The 23,528-nt window shown below is 46.8% G+C and overlaps 1 protein-coding gene across 3 annotated transcripts in view; it reads right to left on the reverse strand.

The window, feature by feature from the left end:
- Positions 1-15,319: 15,319 nt before the first annotated feature.
- The window catches only part of LOC132389720 (NACHT, LRR and PYD domains-containing protein 3-like), a 29,689-nt gene continuing 21,480 nt past the window's right edge, over positions 15,320-23,528 (reverse strand). For 2 of the 3 annotated variants that reach the window (XM_059962283.1, XM_059962284.1), the window contains exons 7-11: positions 22,390-22,476; positions 22,060-22,230; positions 21,734-21,904; positions 21,411-21,578; positions 21,117-21,257 (exon numbers count right to left, since the gene is read on the reverse strand). In XM_059962283.1, coding sequence (XP_059818266.1) covers positions 21,170-21,257; positions 21,411-21,578; positions 21,734-21,904; positions 22,060-22,230; positions 22,390-22,476 — 685 coding nt within the window. In that variant the 3' untranslated portion in view covers positions 21,117-21,169. Of the gene's footprint in view, positions 16,724-20,709; positions 21,258-21,410; positions 21,579-21,733; positions 21,905-22,059; positions 22,231-22,389; positions 22,477-23,528 lie in introns of those variants that run through there. The other variant, XM_059962282.1, reaches the window with a different exon arrangement.

Genomic DNA, 23,528 nt, shown 5'->3' on the forward strand with positions numbered 1-23,528 from the left:
GTCCCTGTTCCCCAATCTCTCCCTCGCACGTTCCTCCCTCCTCTCTCTATCACATGCCATGCTCTATCACTGGCATTTCGTTCCAATTCTATCACTGCCCATATTCTCCTTCACCTCTTCTTTCCCTCACACTCCCTCCGCTATGTGCCTCGCTCACTCTCGCCCATCTCGTTCACCCTCTCTCGACCCGCTGCTCTCACCCTCCCCTTCTTTCCATCACCTTTCCTCTTACGCGCTCCACCGTCTCTCTTTCGTTTTCTGTCTCTCCCTACATCAATCTGCCCTTTCATTCCCCCTCTACTCTTCCCCCACTCTCCCCAACATACATCCCTCTTTCTTGTTCCCTCCGCACTCGGACTCCGTCCACCTTTCCAATTTTCTTCCTCCGCTGCCCTCTTCTTCCCGCAGCTATCTCACCACTGCTGTTACCCTGCTCCTGCTTGCGTCCCTCTCTTCTTCCCAGCTCTGTCTCACGCTATCTGCCCTCCTCTCTCACTCTCTCTCTTCCTCTCTCTCGTCCTTTCTCTCTCCCTCTGTCTATCTCTCTCTCTCTTTCGCTTTCACACCTTCTCCATCCCTCTCTCTATCTAACACTCTTTGCCTTCTATCTCGTTCACTCCGGACTCCCTTTCGCCCCCACTTCTCACCTCCTACACCTCCACTCTCCCCGACTCAAGACGCGGTTTTGCCAATCTTTCCGCAATTTTGTCTTTGCCTCTGCGCCTGTGCCGAGTGAGAGTGCTTCGGCTGTACTGTATTTGGGGATTGTCCCTGGGCTGTCGGTATCGAGAGGAGAAGTGATATTATTTTGTCCATAGACATGGGGCCCAGGAGACAGCCCAGTGCAGTGGGATGAGTTTGGGGACTGATACAGTGCTCAGGGGAGCGACGGGGAAGGAAGCGGGATACAGGTTAACTGTAGATACCGAGAGCTGTGGAGAAAGAGGGGGCGGTAGGGTTAGTTTAGTGGCTGACACAGTGCTGCGGAGAAAGAGGGGGCAGTGCGATTAGTTAAGGGGTTGATGCGGTGTAGTGGAGAAAGATGGTGCTGTGGATGTACCTTGAGGGGCCGACACGGTGATGTGGATACAGCCGGTGCGGCGGGATTCTGATGCAGTGCTGTGTTGAAGAGGTGGCAGTGGGATTAGCTTAGGGGTTGATACAGTGCTGTGCAGAAAGAGAGGACAGTGGGACTGGTGTAGGTGTTGATACAGTGATGTGGATAAAGAACGACAGTGGGATGAGTTTCGAGGTTGATGTAGTCCTGTGGGCAAAGACCGGCAGTGGGATTAGTTCAGGGGCTGATACAGTGCTGTAGATAAAGAGGGATATGGGTTTTAGTTTAGCGGCTAATACAGTACTGTGAAGAAAGAGGGGCTGTGGGATCAGTTTAGAGACTGTTACACAGTTGTGTGGAAACAAGGGGCAGTGGGGTTAGGTTAGTAGCTCATATAGTACTGTGGGGAAAGAGGGGGCAGTGGGATTAGTTGAGGGTCTGATATAGCTTTGGAGAAAATAGGGGGCAGTAGGATCAGTTTAGGGGCTGATCAGTGCTGTGAAGAAAGTGGGGATAGTGGGATTAGTTTAGGGGTTGATACAGTGCTGCAGATAAAGAGGGATATGGGTATTAGTTTAGCGGCTAATACAGTACTGTGGAGAAAGAGGGTCTGTGGGATTAATTTCGGATCTGATACAGTACTGTGGAGCCAGAGGTGGAAGTAGGATTAGATTAGTATCTGACACAGTGCTGTGCAGACAGGGCATCGTGGGGTCACTTTATGGGCTGATACAGTGCTGTGAGGAGCTGAGGGAAGTGGGAATAGTTTAGAGGCTAATACAGTGCTGTGGAGACTTTCCAATTTAAACTACGTCAGGAGTTTATAATCCTGGTGACAATGGTAGCAACTGGCGATTCAATACAATACTACAAGCTACACGGTTACAAATCATTTTGCTGTGTCTGATAAACGGTTCGTTTGAAGTACAGATTCACAGTGGAAGCATTTTGCAATTGATGAGGAACTTCTGGAGGTTCCAACTAATCCACACAGATGGTCAAAAAGCTTCTGAGAACTGAGATCCCAGAAGCCCAAGATTATTGTTGTGAGGGTTCACACACGGACAGTCAGGGTATGTAGGGGGACTGATCAAGTATTGGTAGGTGTGTTCCGTTTAATACGACGTCATGGTTGGCAGAGTCACTGTGGGCCGAAAGGTTGGTTCCCGTTCTTTACCTTTCTCTGTTCTATTTAGGATAAACAGAAGGCAAACGTTTATTTTCTCAGAACAAATATTCCTCTCAGTGGTGCGGAACGTTGACATGTTTACGATCCAGGACAAAGTTTGGTCCACTTCATTCAAACAAGCTGAGGATGGTTTCTCGTATCGGGAGGAGATACGGTTACAGTGAGATGAGCTGTGATTACAGCAGGTGGAGAATCAGAGTGGAGAGGCCGCTTTCCTCTCAGTCAATCTGCTCAGCCGAAGCACAAGAGTCGCACTGACGCAAGGTGAGGTGGAGAGTTGGCTCTGATGGTGTTTGAAACAATATCCCCTTTGCTGGTGGAATGCCACTCGCAATTTACATCCCTTAGTAACATCACAATTTTGATTGTTGGCAGTCTAACAAGTAATTCACAGAGGTAATCATGGAGTTGCATATGGCTGACGGAATCGGATTGTAACTAAATTAAAAACCGTTTATTTTTAAACCTGTTGAAACTTGTCCCTGTGGAATCGGTAATTGTTATTAAAACCCCAGGTATGTGCAGCCTTGACATTTCATTCCAGAAGATCGCCTGTGGCTCACGGGGACAAAGCGCTGACAGGAGAAAATGCCTGCTTTGTTTGATAGTTACATGCGTGTGGACAAAATACTGAACGTGTTCATTGTCGTCATTGGAGTTCCTGGTGAGTGAGCACAGTTGTTCGAATTTGACACTTCTTTCTGTTAACCGGTGTGAGCCAGTTCGGGGCCATTTTACACGCTTCCTGCTTGATTCCCGTGGCAGTAATACCCGTCGGCAATATTGATCCTCACTATTCAATATTCTGATTTTTCATATTTACTGACAAATTGAACTATACCCCCATCTCTCCTCGAACTTATGGAATCGACTCGAACGTTGTTCTTGCATTTGATGGAATTTTGTTCAGAGTGGTACCAATGCTGGGGACAGGCAGCTCTCCGGGAATGTGAGACTGGGAATGTTATACATTGTGGTGTTGACTGTTTTGAGAAATATTGTCCCGAGTGCATACTTGGTCCTGTAATGACACCCTGTTATTAAACTGTTCCAGTTTTGGGAGCTGTTAATCCTCCGGGAAGGTATGACAGCGAAATTTGAATAACATCTTCTCCATGTTGTCCCTGTGCTGGGGGGGGGGGGGCACTGACATAAATAGTGGTCGTTTTTTTTTTTCCAGAACAAAGGCTTCGGCCGCATACTTTAAGTGTCTGGTCAAAGTGACGATTGGTGCTGAATTCCCCTAGGATTTTCTGTGTGTTACCGCCCTTTGGATACCATAAGACCACAAGACATAGGAGCAGTATTAGTCTATCCGGCCCATAGAGTCTGCACTTCCATTCAATCTTGGCTGATCCTCTTGATTTTCTCCTCCTCAACACTATTTCACATCCTTCTCCCCACAATCCTGATGCCATGCCCAATCAAGATCATATCAATCTCTGTCTTAAAAACACCCAACGACCTTTGCTTCCACAGCTGCATCCGGAAACAAATTCCACAAATTTAACACTCTCTCGCTAAAGAAATCACTCTGTGTCTCTGTTTTGAAATGACGCCCCTCTATCCTCAGGCAGTGCACAGTTGTCCGAGACACTCCCACTCTGGGAAACATCTTTTCTACATTTTCTCTGTCTAGGTCTATCAACATTCGAAAGGTTTCAGTGATACCCACAATACCCCCCCCCTCCGATACCCGGATACCCTTTCGGCCCCGTCAGATGCTGAGTTTCCAGCGGCCTGGACGGTCACGTTACATCAGTGACTGGAAAGGGGATGAGCACCGATCGTTGTTGTTCATGCCGCTCGTGTTTAACCCCAACGATTACCGACACATCGCCTTATCTCTACACTGAAGGTAGGTCGGAGACAGTCTGATCCATGTTTGGTATTGGAGGAGCAGCCGTTCACCGCATCTAGTTCCCTGACCTCTGGCTGAAACCCGAACCTGTGTCCATTCCCGGAGAATGAGTTTAATAATGCCCGGTGTCTGTTCTCTTCTCTCTCCCGGCAGTGAATTTAGCGGCGATTGTGATCTTGTCCCAGGGAAAGTGCAGCCGCTCTACCTACGCCACATGCTAACTGGTGGCCATGTCAGCGGGGGATCTACTGATCGTAGTCATAGAGGTCCTTGTCTTTTAGATTATTACTTTCCGTGGAATTTTCTGAGGATTACCCCTGCGTGCAGGGTTATAGAAGTACTGAGGCACACAGCCACGTACTGTTCTGTCTGGTTCACCGTCGCATTCACTGTTGATCGGTTTGTCGTTATCTGCTGTCAGAAGCTGAAAACAAAATATTGCACCGGGAAAACTGCGGCTGTGGTTCTCACTACAACCGGCGTGCCATCCTTTCTGAGAAGTGTTCTGCGCTACTTCCTCTGGGAACCCAGATGAATAATCGACAATGTAGCGTGGCTCTGTTAACTCACCTGACTGACACCCAGTCCAGATTTGTCCCACGGCTCGGAGAAGCAAATCTCCGGGAAAGTGTGACTGGGAGGTTTCAATGGCACCTTGTCCATGTTGTCCCAGAGTTGGGGACAGGTAAATCTCCGGGACGCTGTGACTGGGAGGTTTCAATGGCACCTTGTCCATGTTGTCCCAGAGTTGGGGACAGGCAAATCTCCGGGAAGGTGTGACTGGGAAGTTTCAATGGCATCTTGTCCATGTTGTCCCAGGGTTGGGGACAGGCAAATCTCCGGGAAGGTGTGACTGTGAAGTTTCAATGGCACCTTGTCCATGTTGTCCCAGAGTTGGGGACAGGCAAATCTCCGGGAAGGTGTGACTGGGAGGTTTCAATGGCACCTTGTCCATGTTGTCCCAGAGTTGGGGACAGGTAAATCTCCGGGAAGGTGTGACTGGGAGGGGTTTGCATTTTCAAGTTCCCAGTCTCTGTGTCACTGATCAGATTGAACCCTGGGCCCTGCGTTTCACTTCTCCTGGTGGAACCTGTCACTGGCGGATTCTATTGCCTGTTTGTCAATAATTGGGTCTGATCTCCTGAACCTGAGGCCGGGTTCTGCCCAGAAGAGAGGCCTCGCCGGATGGTTTGGGTGTCTCCTCAACACGGCGACTGCTGCTGAATTCCCAAACACTTTGTGTGTGTTGTCTCCCTTTCGATACCATAAGACCATCAGACACAGAAGCAGAATAGGGCCTTCTGACCCATCTAGTCTGCTCCGCTGTTCAATCATGGCTGATTTCTTTCTTTTCCTCCTCCTCAAACCATTTCCCGGCCTTGCCCCACCGTTATCTTGGTTCCATGTCCAATCAAGAACCTATCAATCTCTGCCTTAAATACACCCAACTACCCAGACTACACAGCTGCATGTGGCAACAAATTCCACAAATGCACCACGCTCTGGCAAAAGAAATTACTCCGCATCTCTGTATTGAAATGCAGCCCCTCTAACCTGAGACCGTGCCCATTTGTCCGAGACTCTCCCAACATAGGAAACATCTTTTCTCTCTGGAAAGGCATTAATGAGATTCCTCCCCCCCCCCCACCCCTCTGATCCCCGCACACCTTTCCGGTCCCGTCAACAGTTAAATCGGAGACTGGAACCGGGATGAGCACTGATCGTTGTTGTTCGTGCCGCTCGCTTTAACCCCGACGATTACCGACACGTTACCTCATCTGCAGATCAGAGACAGTGTGACCCATGTGTGGTGTTGCATGAGCATCCGTTCACTGCATCTAGCCTCTTGACATCTGGTTAAAACCCGAACCTGTGTCCATTGCCAGAGAATGAGTTTAATAATGCCCCATGTCTGCTCTCTTCTCTTTCCATGCAGTGAATTTATTGGCGATTGTGATCCTGTCCCAGGGAAAGTGCGGCCTCTCTACCTGCACCACTCGGTACCTGGTGGCCATGGCAGCGGGGGATCTGCTGACCGTTGTCATAGAGGTCCTTATGCGTCAAATCTTAGATTATTACTTTCCGTGGAATTTTCTGAGGGTTACCCCTGTGTGCAGGGTTATAGAAGTACTGAGGCACACAGCCACATACTGCTCTGTCTGGTTCACCGTGACCTTCACTTTTGATCGGTTTGTCGCCATCTGCTGTCAGAAGCTGAAAGCAAAATATTGCACCGGGAAAACTGCGGTTGTGGTTCTCACAACAACAGGCGTGCTGTCCTTTCTGAAAAACATCCCCCGCTACTTCCTCTGGCAACCCAGACAGATAATCAACAAAGTGCCGTGGCATTGTATAATCACGGCCAACATTTTCACTGACTTCGGGTGGGTAGTATACAGTTGGGTCGGCATAGTGTTAAATCCGTTCATTCCTTTCGTTGTGATCCTGCTGCTCAACGCACTGACGGTCAGGCACATTGTTGTGTCCAGCCGTGTCCGTAAGGGGCTGAAGGGTCAGACCAAGGGGGAGAACAGCAGGGACCCGGAGACGGAGAGCCGGAGGAGGTCTGTGGTTTTACTTTTCACCATCTCCGGCAGTTTCATCCTCCTGTGGATGACGCTGGTTGTAAATTTCATGTATTATGAGATCAAGGAATTACGATTCAATTTCAATGATTCTGAATGGATCTTTCATTACGTCGGAACCTTACTGAAGAATTTCAGCTGCTGCACGAACACATTTATTTACGCGGTCACTCAGTCGAAATTCAGGGAGCAGGTGATCGGCGCGGTGAAATATCCGTTCACCTCGGTGAGTCAGTTCATTACTCAAGCCGCGCACTGAGCGGAGTCTGGAGGCGGCAGCAGTGTCTCCAGTCCGGGCCCCAGATCCTCACATTCACCGCCGGGTCTCTCATGTGTTATTTCCTGGAGGACTTTGTGTGTGTGTGAATGAGAGAGAGTGAAATATGGTTAAAGTACAAGAGTATCGAAAATATTAACGAGGATGTTGACAGGAGGCGAGGGACTGTGCTCTCGGAGGATTGGCCAGGCTGGTCCTTTCTTGCCCCACTGGAGTGATCTGCCGTGTTTCACAGCGGGGTTGGAGTTGATACGTCTTTTTATAGCTTTGCAATCGGTACATCGTGCATCTTGCGACTGCGGTGGCCATGGTCCGAATTCTGGGATGAGTGCACAGTTAATGTATGCTCGTAGAATATTGTGAATAAAACGAGTCCGAGTTATTTTAAGCGTTTAACTAGAGCAGCCGGCCTTTGCTTCCATTACGAAGAAACCAAATGCAGTCGCCCTAACTCTCTACACTTGATCAGGCCCCAGCTTGGAAAGCGAACACAATTCAATGACGGAATTTGTGCATTATGTCGAACATTTCCTCTGACGAACAGGTTGTGTCATTTGCCCCACTTTACATTGCCCCACAAATGTTTCATGACAGTCGAACTTTTAGCGGCGGAGGCGACAATCACGCTGATATTTGGGATCAGAGCACAGTCACTATCCAGTCTCCTCCTGACTCGAATCCTCCCGTCCCGGTAACAAAAGACCTAAATCCTTACCGCGCCTGTCTGGTTAATTCCGTCCTTTCTGAGGCGGGCGACCAGAGATTCACTCGGTTCTCCAGCTGTGGTCTCACCAAACCGAAAAGGGACAGAACGGGAACAGGCCTTTCCGATCACTGTGTGCCTGAACCAATTGAACTGGTAAGTTCCTCATCCCCACACTCTCCCCATATTCATGACTATATCCTCCATCACCTCTGCCTCTACCATCGCTACGCTATTCATTCCAGACACTCATCACTATGAGAGTGAAAAGAAAGACTTGCAACATACGTCCCATGAAAAATTATGGGTCAGCTTTGGCATTACTGTCTTATACAGGTTGATTTTGTTTTACCGCAGTAGTCTAGGGAAAAGATACAAAATGACACTAAATTAAAAACAAATAAGAAATAAGGAGAGTCTGAAAGGACCGAGAGAAAGCCTTGGCGGACAGGATTAAGAAAAATTCCAAGATATTCCACAAGTATGTAAAGGGCAAGAGGATAAGACGTGAAAAAATAGGACGTATCATGTGTGACAGTGGGAAACTGTTTATTGAGCAAGAGGAAATAGCAGAGGTACTTAATGAATACTTTACTTCGATATTCACTATGGAAAAGGGTCTTGAATGTAGTGATACCTTGCAGCAGACTAAAAAGGTTGAGCATGTCGATGTTAAGAAAGAGGAGGTGCTGGAGCTATTGGAAAACATCAAGTCGGATAAGTCGCCTGGACTGGATGGAATGTACACCAGGCTACCGTGGGAGGTGAAGGAGGAGATTTCTGAGCCCGTGGCGATGATCTTTGACGGGAGAGGCACCGGGAATTAGAGGCTTGAGGACGTTGTTCATTTATTCAAGAAAATGTCACGAGGGGGACGTCACGTGATGACGTAGGATCGAGACGCTGGAATCCAGCTCTCCAGTAAAAAGTAAGTAAATTAATGTTTAAGTGAAGAAAAGTTAGTCAATACTTTCTAAAAGTGACTTATAAACTACTCCGGACTGTTTTAAGTTATGCCTCACAAACAGAAGATGAAGAAAACTACTACCGTGAAGACAACGCAAGCTGGAACAGAATCAAGGCCCACTTCTGCCAGAGAACCGCGGGCTCAGGTACATTTTACCACCGGCGATACAGAACAGGAAACTGCAGCAACATCGACCATTTCTAAAGAAAAAGACCAACAAGAACTGCGTAAACGTGAAGGAAGGAGCATGCGCAAACGAGAGCAACCTGAACTACAAATCCCAGTACCGATTGAAACCGAAAATGAAAGTGAATCTGAGTTAGATTCAAATTCTCTGGAAAAATCAGACGAAGATGGAGGTAAAAGTTCTTCTGGAAATATAGAAAATACTTTGATGCAAATAATGCGTAAATTAGACGCATTAAAAGTAATAAAAAAATAAATAAGATTATGCTTGAGAAAATGACAAAAAGAGAGGAAAAATGGGAAGAGAATTGTAGATTTGGAAACTGCAACAGAAGACATGGTTGAAAGAATGAATAAAGTGGAAGATGATATAACTGCCTGGACATCAGAAAGAAAACAAATGTTGGAAATAATTGATAAGCTTGAAATTTTTAGTAGACGAAACAATATTAATATTGTTAGACTTAAAGAAGATATAGAAGGAGATGATCCAATATTTTTTTTCAAAAATGGATTCCTGAAAAAATTGGAAATGGAAGGAGAAACTCCAATTGAAATTGAAAGGGCTCATGGAGCCTTAAGGTCAAGATCTCAAGCTGACCAAAATCCGCAATCAATTTTGATGCAATGCTTAAGATGCCAAGATAAAGAAAAGATTCTGAAGGCGGCTTCCCAATGTGCCAAAAAGAGAAACGGGCCATTGATGATAGCAGGGAAGGCAGTTCTTTTCTATCCTGATATAAGTTATGACCTTTTGAAGAGAAAGAAGGAATTTAACCCAGCGAAAAAAGTTTTATGGGAAAAGGGTTATAAATTTATAATGCGTCACCCAGCAACATTGATCATTTTTTTTGGAAGAGGGAAAAAATGATCTTTTACCGATTATCGAGAAGTGGAGGAGTTCGCACAAAAACTTCCAACAACTCACTAATTACACATAGAGATTTCCAAGTGTAATGGATTAAAGATGAAGACAGAGACAGTGAATGGAGGTGATGGACATTTAAGGATGACATAGGGGAGAAAAGCAAAATTTCAGAAATACTAATTGAGAATAGTATTTTTTTCTTCTTATATATATACTTTTTTATGTTGCGTGGGGGGGGGGTGGGCTGGGGAGCTTGTGATCGATTACTGCGGGATTCACGTGTGTAATCATGGCGATCGCCATGACCCGTACAACAGAGGGGTGTTCTTTTTTTTTCACAACATTAGTAGGGGGGTATTTTGTTTTTTTTCTTTATACTCCATTTTTCTTCAGTCTTTCTGCCCGGATGATCGGTGGGGACACACATAGCAACATGGAGAATTTTAGAAAGATTTCCCAAGATACCACGAAAGTTGAAAGATTAGGTACTATAATAGATTGTAGTAACAGAATTGAAAATAATGACTAATTTACTGATTTTTTAAAGTTTTAATGTTAATGTGCTTAATGGACCGGTGAAAAGAAAAAGAATCTAAACATATCTTTAAAAAATGAAAATAGATATAGCTTTTTTTACAGGAAACACATTTAACTGAGATAGAACATCAGAAATTAAAAAGAGACTGGGTTGGAAATGTTATTGCAGCTTCATTTAATTCAAAGACGAGAGGAATTGCAATTTTGGTTAATAAAAATTTACCAATTAATATACAAAACGTATTAATTGAATCGGCGGCGAGATATGTAATAATACATTGTTAATTTTTTTCAGAACTATGGACTCTTATGAATATTTATGCACCAAAAGAAAGTGATGTAAAATTTATACAAGAGGTCTTTTTGAATTTGGCTAACGCACATGACAAAATATTAATAGGTGGAGATTTTAACTTTTGTCTAGATCTAGTTTTAGATAGATCAACAAAGGTTGTCACATAATCAAAAGTAGCAGGTTAAGATTAGTGCAATATAATTTTTTTACATCAATTATATATTACACCACAAAAAATAAATAAATTAAATCCAAATTTATCTGATCAGTGTTTCCGATGTAACCAAGAAATCGGTACTTTTTACATTCTACTGGGTCTTGTTCTAAAATTCAACCTTTTTGGACAAATTTAAGAGTTTTATTGGAATAAATTATTGGAACACAACTTCCACATAATACAATATTATTTTTATTAGGCGATATTGAACGGATAAAATCGAAACCCAAATTGAATAAATATCAGAGAGAATTCATAAAAATTGCACTGGCAGGAGCCAAAAAGGCTATTGCAGTTACTTGGAAATCTGAATCATTCTTAAGTATAGATCGATGGAAGAATGAAATTTCCAGCTGTATTCCACTTGAAAAAATTACTTATAATTTAAGAGATAAATATGAAACATTTTTGAAAAATTGGCGCCCTTATTTACAATAGACAGGATTAAATATATAGGTGCTCTGAAGATAAAATAATTGTTTATTTGGGGAAAGAACTAAATATATATACGAAAGTTATTGCGAACTCCGTGGAGCATGTGGGGATCTTCCGATATCCACTCACTCACTCACTCACTCACTCACTCACTCACTCACTCACTCACTCCTTCCTTCCTTCCTTCCTTCCTTCCTTCCTTCCTTCCTTCCTTCCTTCTTTCTTTCTTTCTTTCCTTTTCTATAGGGATGTTAGGGGAGGTGCTAAGGGGAGGGGGAAGGGTATTTTTTTCTTCTTTCTGTAATTATTTGAAAACAATAAAACAAGATTTTTTTAAAAATAATAAAAAAATAAAGTGTCACGATCCGGTCCGTGAAATCTGTGCTCCAGTTCACAGTCCGGTCCGTTTACTCTGTACTCCGGGTCTTCGTCTGTTCCTTGTTTGAGTTGGGCTTAATCCCAGGCACCTGATTCTCGTCTTGGGGCTGGAAAAATAAGAGGCCTTGGGTTCGAGTGTAGGGGCGGGTTCCTCTTATTAGTATCCTGTCCTCGCCTCTGTGGTGTAAGTCAGGCCGTATTTGCCGTTACCCTGAGGCTGAACTGTTCCTTTCCCTTCTCCTTCCTTCTGTATACCTTGGCTGAAGCCTTGCCCTGCAACCTGTGTCTGGAGCCCTGCCCTGCAACCTGTGCCTGGAGCCTGGCCCTGCAACCTGTGTCTGGAGCCTTGCCTGCAATCTGTGTCTGGACCCTGGCCCTGTAACCTGTGTCTGGAGCCTGGCCCTGTAACCTGTGTCTGGAGCCTTGCCCTGCAATCTGTGTCTGGAGCCTGGCCCTGCAATCTGTGTCTGGAGCCTTGCCCTGCAACCTGTGTCTGGAGCCTTGCCTGCAATCTGTGTCTGGAGCCTGGCCCTGTAACCTGTGTCTGGAGCCTTGCCCTGCAACCTGAGTCCAGATAAGAACCGACTTTCGTTGTTTGGAACTTTCTCCTTATGTCCTCGCCTTCGCTTGTTTGATCCGGCTGTTTGCCGCAACCTAGCGTTGGGAACTGTCTCGTCGTGTGCAACTTCCTGTGTATGAGTCCCGGACCTACATCCGGTTCCCAAGGAGGGGTCCCGGCTCTGTGTTCTGCGCTCCTGTTCTCCCTCGACCAAGGTTCTGCGTTCCTGTTCTCCCTCGACCAAGTCTGACCTTCATGTCCTCGTCCAAGTCTGAGATTTGTGTCCTCGACCAGCCCAGGAGTCCCGCGTTCTGTCCCCACGTCCAGTCCTGTTGCCTTGCCACTTCTTGACCTCGCCGGGATCCGGCGTCCGAGCCAGAGTCAAGATATAGGTTCCGGGTCCCGGCACCGTCTCTGAATCGGAGTCCTTGTCCAGGTTCAAAGTTCCTAGTTCCTCGTCCAGGTCCCGCTTTTCTAGTCTAGTCTTAGCCCAGACCCAGCCCGGCCCCTGTATCCTAGGGCCTGCGTCTTGTGCGTCAGTTCTTCCCCACTTTCCTTGCTTTCGAAGCCCCTAGTCCTGTCCCTAATAATTCAGTGTCTGTGTCTTGCATTTGGGTCCGGTCAGAAAGAGAGTCGAGACAGTCCAGGAAATTGTATATCAGTGAGTCTTACCTCAATGGTTGGTAAATTGATGAAGAAGATCCTGAGAGGCAGGATTTATGGAGATTTGGAGAGTTATCATATGATGAGGAGTAGTCAGCATGGCTCTGTCAAGGGCAGGACGTGCCTTACGAGCCTGAATGAATTTTTTGAGGATGTGACTAAACACATTGATGAAGGTAGAGCAGTAGATGTAGTGTATATGGATTTCAGCAAGGTATTTGATAAGGTAACCCATGGAAGGCTTATTGAGAAAGTAATGGACATAGGATCCAAGGGGACATTGCTTTGTGGATCCAGAACTGTCTTGCCCACAGAAGGCAAAGAGTGGTTGTAGACAGGTCATATTCTACATGGAGGCCGGTGACCATGGAGGCCTCAGGGAATTGTTCGCTGACTCCTACTCTTCGTGATTTTTATAAATGACCTGGATGAGGAAGTGGAGGGATGGTTTAGTAAATTTGCTGATGACACAAAGGCCAGGGGTGTCGTGGATAGTGTGGAGGTCTGTCAGAGTTTACGGCGGGATGGGATAGTAAGTTCGTTGATGATACAAAGGTTCAGAAAGAAACATTAACCCACCCACCCACACACGCCGCACTTCACAACTCGGAACGGCATCCCGATCACTGAGCCCCAAGAGCCTCGCCATGCACACACGCGAACAAAAACATCGACCCCAAACCCCGTTTCCCCCGCGATAATCGAGCAATAACATGGATCGCAAACCAGCAGTCTCCTCACAAAACAAGAGGGAAAGCAATGTCTGAAAAACACAGAATATAAAAAAAATTATAAACGCGTGAAAGTCCACAGTGCATGAACGCAATGGTGCAATGCATAACGCAGAAACACGTTAGAAACTTCCTTCGTCAATGAAACGAGAAGCCTTCCCGCCTGCTGCAGAGAGGCTCACAGCGTGACAGACTCGTGTAACTTGACACAATGAAATAGAAGGCAGCAGTACTCACTGACCACAGTTCAAATAACAACTAGCAAATACAAGTGCTAGAGCAACCAAGTAGCCTAGCGCTCTCTGACTCGTGTCAACAAACAGGCCACGGCAAGGTCGGTGGCGCCGTTTCTACGGCCAGATCTGCAGGGATCTTCTTGTATGGCCGAGCAGGCTCAACCGTCCACGTGACCGACTCCTGCTCCTGTTTCTTTTTAACGTTAATATGTAAGAAAGAGAAAAGTCTGGAAAAAGAGAGGAATGGGGAGAGAGGATAGAGATAGAAAGGGAGAGAGAGAGCTTCGGAATAGACGGAAACAGAGAAAAAAGAAAAAAGAATTAGCTCCCTGGACAGCAGAGAGGACTTTGCTCTTTCAGCACCCCTGGCAACGCATTCCACAGACCCTCCAATCTGTGTTTAAAAAAAACCTCTGGAATCCCCTGATAATTTCCTACAATCACCTTTAAATTATGGCCCCTCCTATTAGAATTTCCGCCCTGGGAGAAAGGCTCCGCCTGTCCACTCTATGTTACCTCTTTACCATCTTGTATACCTCTATTAAGGCGTCTCTCATCCTACTTTCATCCAAAGAGAAAAACATTCAACTGCTCACTTTACCCATAACGTATCGTTTCTGATTCACGCAGCATCCAGGTAAATCAACACTGTGTCTTCGCTAAACTTTCCTAATTCATCGTACAAGGGATTGATCAAATGTGAGCACAATACTTCAAGTGTGCTCTAATCAAAACTTTATGCAACATGGGGACAAGGCAGGGACTGGGTATTGATAGTGAATGATCAGCCATGATCTCAGAATAACGGTGCAGACTCCAGGGGCCGAATGGTCTACTTCTGCACCTATTGTCTATTGTCTATTAACTCGCAAGCTCAGAATTCAGTCTCTGACCAATAAAGACAAACACACCAACCTTTGACAAAATGGAAGAATGCTATCCATAGAGGGGTAGAGAGGTTTATGGGGTGGCAGAACAAGGAAAGTAACTACTTAATAAAACTGTCATCAGCAATCGTCACTTCCCTAACACTGCCTCACATCCCTTCTCCCTCGGTAACGGCCATTTCGCCTCTCCTCTCTCGGTCCCCAGCATGGATTAGAGCAGAGCTCAGGTATAGGCCATGCCAGGGCTAAATTCCAACCAGTCCAGTGCTCTAACCAGGGCAACGCAAAGAGCAGGCTATTGAATTCTCTCTGCCATGAATCTTTTGTTTCACATGCAGCAGTGATGGCTACTCAGGCAGTTCTCAGGTAGTGAAACAGACATATGACATGCCGGCCTTCATCGGTCAGGGCCGGGAGTGCACAAGTCAGAAGGAGAGAAGCAGGAAGTATTATTCTCAAAGACAGAACAAGCCAATTCTAGACCATAACTAAAATCTCAGAAAGGATGTGCTAATAATTGGAAAGTGTTCAAAGGAGTTTCAGGAAATGATTCCAGACCATTTGATGGGGAGGCGGCTTCTCATTGAAGCCTATCGAATGTTGAAAAGCTGTGGCAGACTGAGTGTGAAGAGGAGGTTCCCTATACTGGGGACCAGAGGGCAGAACCTCAGAATAGAGGGACATCCATTTAAAACTGAGATGAGGAGGATTTCTTCTGAGATCAAAGTAAACTTTATTATCAAAATACATACATGTCACTATATTTTGTTTTATTACCACAGTACATATATGTCACCACATCATTCTGAAATTCTTTTCCTGCAGGCATGCACAGCAAGACTAAAGAATAATAACTATAAGGATAAGTTAAAGAACCACTAAAGTGCAGGATACTACAAACTGTGCAACTGCAAATGTGAATAACTCTCAATAAGTGACGAGAAAATGAAGTAACAAGATAAGGAGTCCTTAAAGTGAGCATTGGTTGAGAAAACATCTCAGTGGATGGGCAAATGTGTCGTTTTTCGGTTTGTTCAAGAGCCTGATATCTATAGGGTAATAGCTTTTCTTGAGCCTGACGATGCGAGCCCTGAGGCTCTTTAACCTTCTACCTGGCAACAGAGAGAAAAGAACATTGCCTAGGTTGTGACAAACTTTGAGGATCGATACTGCTTTTCTATGCATTTAACATCATCATTCCTACAATCCTGATCAGAACGTTACAGAACCGAGGCTCTGTATCCCGCTTTGTAACTGGATCTTCGACTTGCCCACCAGAAGATCACAATCTGTGTCTAAGAGTAATAATATCTGCTCCCTGTTGACAATCAACATTGATGCACCTCAGGGATGTCTGCTTAGCCCACTGCTCTACTCTTTCTGCATCCACGACTGTATGACTAAGCACAGCTCAAATGCCATCTATAAATTTGCTGATGGTACAATTGTTGGCAGAATTTCAGATGGTGACAGAAGGGCGTACAGGAGTGAGATATTCCAGCACATTGTGTGGAATCACAGCAACAATCTTGCACGAAGCGTCAGCAAACCACAGAGCTGATTGTGGACTTCAGAAAGGGAAACGTGAGGGAACATAGAACTATCCTCGCGGAGGAATCAGAAGTGGAGTGAGTGAGCAATTTCAAGTTTCTGTGTGTCAACATCTCTGAGAATCTAACCAGAATGCACACATTGATGCGGCTATCAAAAAGTGAAGACAGCTGCTATATTTTTTTCAGAGATGAGAAGATTTGGTTTGTCAACAAAAACACTCAAAATACGACTACAAATATAACGTGAGGAGCATTCCAATTGGCTGCATCACCATTTGATATTGGGAGGGGGAGCTACAGTACAAGATCAAAATAAGTTTCAGACAAAAATCTTCAACTCTATTATGAGTACTCGCCTTCTTAGTATCCAAGAACTCTTCAATGAGCGGGGCCTTAGAAAGGTAGTGTTCACGATTTTGCACCACCATCACCCAGGACATGCCCTCATCACACTGTTCCTGTCGGGAATGAGGGACAATAGTCTGAAGGCACACACATCGCAATTCAGGAACAGCTTCTTCGCCTCTGCCATCCTACTTCTAAATGGACAATGAACCCATTAATTGCATCACTTTTTTATTATTTTTTTGCACTATGTATTTTAACTCAATATCTGATATACATGTATTTAGTATAAGTCTGTATTTGTTTATTATCTATTTCATTGTCCTGCTGCGGTACAGTTTATTTTTTTGAAAACTTTTTTTATTGCATTTTTAAGTAGTTACAAAGTGTGAAAAAAAATGTATATAACCCTTACCCCCTCCCCCCTAATAGCCCTATAGAAAAAAAAAGAGAAAGAAAGAAAAAAAAAGAAAGAAAGAATGCCTGGTTGTTGGAAGATCTCCACATGTTCCATGGAATTCGTAATAACTTTAATATGTATATTTATTTCTTTCCCCAAATAACCAATTGTTTCATCTTCAGAGCATTTATATATTTAATCCTGTCTTTTGTAAATAAGGGCTCCAAATTTTCAGAAATGTTTCATATTTATCTCTTAATTTATAAGTAATTTTTTCTAATGGAATACAGCCATAGATTTCTTTCTTCCAAGAGTCTATACTTAAATATGTATCCGATTTCCAAGTAACTGCAATAGCTTTTTTGGCTACTGCCAGTGCAATTTTTATAAACTCTTTCTGATATTTATTTAGTTTGAGTTTCGGTTTTATCCCTTCAATATCACCTAGTAAAAGTAATATTGGATTATGAGGGAATTGTGTTCCTGTAATTTGTTCCAGTAAAAGTCTTAAATTTGTCCAAAAAGGTTGAATTTTAAAGCAAGGCCATGTCGAATGTAAAAAAGTACCAGTTTCCTGGTTACATCGGAAACCTGGTACAGTTAACAAATTTCACGAAATATGCTGATGATATTAGACCTGATTCTGGATTTGATATATTTAAGTTGAGATGGGGCAAATGCAAAGGAGATGACAGGGGCAGTCTTTTTTAAACAGAGTGTGGTGTCTAAGATGGTGGTGGAGGCAGAAACATTACAGAATTTGAAGAGGAGTTAAGCAAGGTACATAATTTTACAGAGTGTGGAGTAAGATTTCAGGAAGATTTTTCATTTTAACAGAGAGTGCTGAATGCCTAGGATGCCCTGCCGAGGGTGGTAACTGAGGAGTTACATTAAGATCACTTAAGAAACTCAGATAGGCAGGTGGATAACAGAACAGTGACGGGATATGTCGGTTTGGAGAGAGTTGGGGAGGCGGCGAATGCAGGTCGTGGGAGGACGGGCTAGGAAAGCGCAAAGGGCAGGTGGTGTGATGAGCGCGGGATTTCAGAATCACGTGGAGAGTGCAGCAGCGATTAGCGGACAGAGTGCGGGGCTGGAAGATGAGTTTCTGGGTGCTGTTGTGCGCCGGCAGCAGTCAACTCAGGTAAATGTTTTTCCTCAAATGAGCCTCGACCCGACACCAAGACAGCAAGTTAGAGCGGTACCCGATTCAATCACAGTCACACAATTAACTAACCGGCGACAGGTTGATAAATCAGTCCCATTTCTCTCTGCACCGGGGCAAAGATGATTCTAAAATCACACTTTGGGCAGTGTCTGAGATCGCTGCAGATCCAAGGTCACTCATAGGATCTTTTGTCAGTTTAACATCACTTTATCTGCCAGACTGTGGAATGCACCTCTGGGAGCAAAATGATTCCCTATCCAGATACTGCCACCCGTAAAACAGTTGTCCTGGTCTGGGCTCCCAGGGTCTCCCTGTCAGGAACGGCGACAGGATTGGACGCATATGCAGGATGCAGGCACTGAACTACTAGGGGTATGACAGAATGGGGATGCCATGGCATGCAAGTGGTAATGCAGGCAAGGCAGGAGGATCCCAGAGTTCAGGCGAGGACAGAAGATTCCAGAGTTCGTGGCCGACCGGAGAGTTCTCAGGGCGAGCTGCAGGGGTCCCAGGCAGGGCCGCCTCCCAGGTGAAAAGACGGAGGCCTGGGCAAGGCGCGGACACCTGCGCAGGTGCGGGGAACAACCCATGGGAAACGAGGGGAGGAAAGAGTATGAATCCTCGGCGGGCAGCATGGATCCCGAGCAGGGCCGCCTCTGAGGCGGAAACACGAAGACCTGGGCAGGTGTGGGGCAAAACCCATCAGAGGTGAGGGATATGAAAGGACAGAACCACCCGTATGGTAATGGTGACGGACTGGCTTACCCAACGGGGGCAAGGGACTACAAGGGGCAGAAGCACCCGAGGGGTAAAGGCGACGGCCTGGCTTACCCAACTGGGGCAAGGGACAAGAAGGGGCAGAACCACTCGAGGGGTAAAGGCGACGGCCTGGCTTAATAGACAGAGGCAAGGGACAGGAAGGGGCAGAATCACCTGAGGAGTAATGGCGACAGCCTGGTTTACCTGATGGAGGCAAGGGAACAGAAGGGAGCTGGGTCCAGGGTGGGCTGTAGGACAACCAGAATACACCAGAGAATAGGGAGAAGCAAGCACAAAGCGCAAAAGCGCGTGCAAGGCGGATACAGCTGAACAGCGGGACCAGCACACACGAGTAAAGCAGGAAAACAAGACGAACCTGGACAAAACAGATACTGAGGAGGCCGGCAACCAGGACAGAACAAGATCCAGAGACGGCGGACCAGGTACCGAGCAGGATTCAGAGCTGGGGACTGGGTATGGAGCAGGATTCAGAGCCGGCGGACCGGGTACGGAGCAGGAATCAGAGCGGGCGGACCGGGTACGGAGGAGGATTCAGAGCCAGCGGACCGGGTATGGAGCAGGATTCAGAGCCGGCGGACCGGGTACAGAGCAGGATTCAGAGCGGGCGGACTAGGTACAGAGCAGGATTCAGAGCCGGCGGACCAGGTACAGAGCAGGATTCAGAGCCGGCGGACGGGGTACAGAGTAGGATTCAGAGCCGGCGGACCAGGTACAGAGCAGGATTCAGAGCCGGCGGACCAGGTACGGAGCAGGATTCAGAGCCGGAGGACCAGGTACGGAGCAGGATTCAGAGCCGGAGGACCAGGTACGGAGCAGGATTCAGAGCCGGAGGACCGGGTACAGAACAGGATTCAGAGCTGGCGGACTGGGTACAGAGCAGGATTCAGAGCCGGCGGACTAGGTACAGAGCAGGATTCAGAGCCGGCGGACCAGGTACAGAGCAGGATTCAGAGCCGGCGGACCGGGTACAGAGCAGGATTCAGAGCCGGAGGACCAGGTACAGAGCAGGATTCAGAGCCGGCGGACCGGGTACAGAACAGGATTCAGAGCCGGCGGACGGGGTACAGAGCAGGATTCGGAGCTGCGGACCGGGTACAGAGCAGGATTCGGAGCCGGCGGACCGGGTACAGAGCAGGATTCAGAGCCGGTGGACCGGGTACAGAGCAGGATTCAGACCGGCGGACTGGGTACAGAGCAGGATTCAGACCCACGGACCGGGTACAGAGCAGGATTCAGAGCCGGCGGACCGGGTTCAGAGCAAGATTCAGAGCCGGCGGACCGTGTACAGTGCAGGATTCAGAGCCGGCGGACCGGGTACAGAGCAGGATTCAGACCCACGGACCGGGTACGGAGCAGGATTCAGAGCCGGCGGACCGGGTACAGAGCAGGATTCAGAGCCGGCGGACCGGGTACAGAGCAGGATTCACAGCCGGCGGACTGGGTACAGAGCAGGATTCAGAGCCGGCGGACCGGGCACAGATCAGGATTCAGAGCCGGCGGACGGGTTACAGAGCAGGATTCAGAGCCGGCGGACCGGGTACGGAGCAGGATTCAGAGCCGGCGGACCGGGTTCAGTGCAGGATTCAGAGCCGGCGGACGGGGTACAGAGCAGGATTCAGAGCCGCGGACCAGGTATAGAGCAGGTTTCAGATCCGGCGGACCGGGTACAGATCAGGATTCAGAGCCGGCGGACTGGGCACAGATCAGGATTCAGGGCCGGCGGACCAGGTACAGAGCAGGTTAAACCGGCTTCAGAGCAGGACAACCCCACAACCGGGCTCAGTCCCTGAGCCCCTTATAAACAACTGCCCCCTAATAGGTGACAGGTGTACCTCCTTAAGCCCAGATGATCCAATAGCACCGGAGCAAGACCCGGAAGGCGGGCTCCGGACCGGACCCTAACAATCCCAGTCATAACTGCATTCAGACATCCTGTGGAAGTGCGATGCTGGACAAGAGACGGAATCACGTCCAGATGAAGAGTCACAGACTACAATATCGATTGAACACTTTTCCAAAGATACAGTATCTAATGTGTATTCCATAGATTCCAGAGATGCTGTGTTCCATGGATTCCATCGTTGCTCCATTATTTTGTGTGCATTGTTACTTGATTGCGGGACAGTCTCTGATGTCTCAGAGTGTTCCACTGACACCTGTGTCCATCAGGACGGTGTGGGATGAACCCCGCATTGTGGCCATTAAAGGGGAGGGTGGCCAGTAAAAGGGACGCCAGGAAATCGGCCAAAGCATCCCCATCACGAGGTCTGGGATGTTCACACATTAGGATGTTCAAAGGTCCACTCTTACTCTGGCTCTGGGCACCTGCAGAGATCTCAGTTCGTTCTTCCCAATCCAACTGAACTGATTGTACCGCAGCCTAAAACAGTTGGGAGAACAAAGATGAAATAAACATAAGTTTCAGTAACAGAACGGGGGTTAACGTTTCAACAATATTCACAGACAAATATCACCAGAAAACCCGCGGATCCGCTGATATTTTATCACATTGAACATTAACACAAACACTCACCAGATCCGCACCAGACTCGGGAGGGTCAGTATGAGGCGGAGGAGAGCGGGGACAGAACGGTCTGTCAGCGAGTTTGATCCCAGGTCTAGTTTCGTCAGTGATGGGTTTGTACTGAGAGCGGAGACAAGATCCTCGGCACCAGAATCTGTGAGACCGACATTGTACATCCTGGAGATGAGAGAGAGCGAGGTTGAAGGACACAAAGAGACAGGACACGGTACAAATGCCCAGTGTTTATCAGTAACACAATTACTGATCACATTAACGTTCAAAGTCAGACACCCAGTGACTTTAAACACAGTCTACCAAAATCTGCTACTTACTCCAGTTTCTGAATTTTACACTCCGGGTTCCTCAGAGCCGCAGAGACCAGTTTCACTCCTGGATCTCCCAGTTCATTACCACTCAAGTCCAGCTCAGTCACTGATGGGTTTGCACGGAGGGAGGAAACAAGATCCTTGGCACCAGAATTTGTGAGATGGACCTTCCTCAGCCTGGAGATGAGAGAGAGTGAGGGTGAAGGACACCGTGAGATACGAGACGGTACAAATCCCCAGTGTTTATCAGTAACACAATTACTGATCACATTTATATTCAGTGTTAGACACCCAGTGACTGTAAACACAATCTCCCACTGTCTGGTACTTACCACAGTGTCTGTATTTTACACTCCGGGTTCCTTAGAGCCGCAGACACCAGTTTCACTCCGGAATCTCCCAGTTCATTAAAACTCAAATCCAGCTCCATCAGTGTTGGGTTTGCACGGAGGGAGGAGATGAGATCTTCGGCACCAGAATCTGTGAGACCGACATCCCACAGCCTGGAGATTAGAGAGATTGAGGGTGAAGGACACAGAGAGACAGGAGATGGTAGAAATCCCCAGTGTTTATCAGTAACACAATTACTGATCACAATTACTAATGTTCAGTGTCAGACACCCAGTGACTGTAAACACAATCTCCCACAGTCTGGTACTTACCACAGTTTCTGTATTTTACACTCCGGGTTCCTCAGAGCCGCAGACACCATTTTCACTCCTGAATCTCCCAGTTTATTCGCCCCAAGTCTAAACACAGACAGACAAATTGATGAACAAAGTTATTCAAACCGTGGGTCTGAGGGAATTTCTCAGATATTTCAGGAAACATTAAACCCTTCAGAACGGAGTTGCCATCACCGGTCACTCAATGACCAGCTCCAGTGTATTCACCAAATGTCGGTAATTTAGTCAGTCGATGTGACCCTGTAAACGCCCCACAATCATTCTCTGATGATTAAACAAAGAATGTTCAGGACATAAGATGATCAGTTGGAGCATCATTGAAGGATGGGCAGAAGTCCCACAGTATGGAGGAGCTGTGGATGAGAAAATATCAATGAGGCGGCGTGAGAGACGCCCACCAGCATAATGGGAGGACAATACGGAAGAGAGATTCCATGAGGAAGAGGGTTGGAAAAGAGAGTTCCCAGTTGAGGAATGGAGTTGGGGAAAGTGAGAATCCACAGGAGGATGGGGAATGGGGAACTGATCTCACAGGACGAAGAGCGACGGGGAAGAGTGGTCAGAGAGGAGCATGCAGGAAGCAGGAAGAGACATCATACAGGAGGAAAAGAGATGGGGAAGAGAGGTCCCACAAGAGGAAGGGGGAGGGTAAGAGAGGATGTGATGCAGATGTAGATTGCACGGATGGGGCAATACTGAATTGAAACACATATTAAAGAGAAGAGTTGCCCACATGGGTCTGGGTGTCATGTTGTGAGCAAAGACAAACAATGGAGTGATGGAGATAGTGACACGTGGACAAGGAAGGGAGAGGATGCTCTCACAAAGGTATTACTCTAGCTCGGAAAGGGTCCTCTCTTGTTCTTCATTGGGAAGAGGGACTGAAGCTCCGAATCACCTGCTGCAGTTAGTGTCGGTCTGGGCGTCGGTAACAGTGAGAAGGAACGTTGTCAATGGACGTGTCACAGGCAGAGAGAAACACGGCCATTCCTGTGATTTATTACCATTAAACCAATGGCCATTGTTCACTGATCTGATGAAGTCTCCAAAATCCCTTCATATGAACCCACAAAACCCTTCCATCCTTGAGGAATTGCTGACCGATTCGCTGGTCA

This window comes from Hypanus sabinus, unplaced genomic scaffold (genome assembly GCF_030144855.1).
Source record: "Hypanus sabinus isolate sHypSab1 unplaced genomic scaffold, sHypSab1.hap1 scaffold_637, whole genome shotgun sequence".
Lineage (NCBI taxonomy): Eukaryota > Metazoa > Chordata > Chondrichthyes > Myliobatiformes > Dasyatidae > Hypanus > Hypanus sabinus.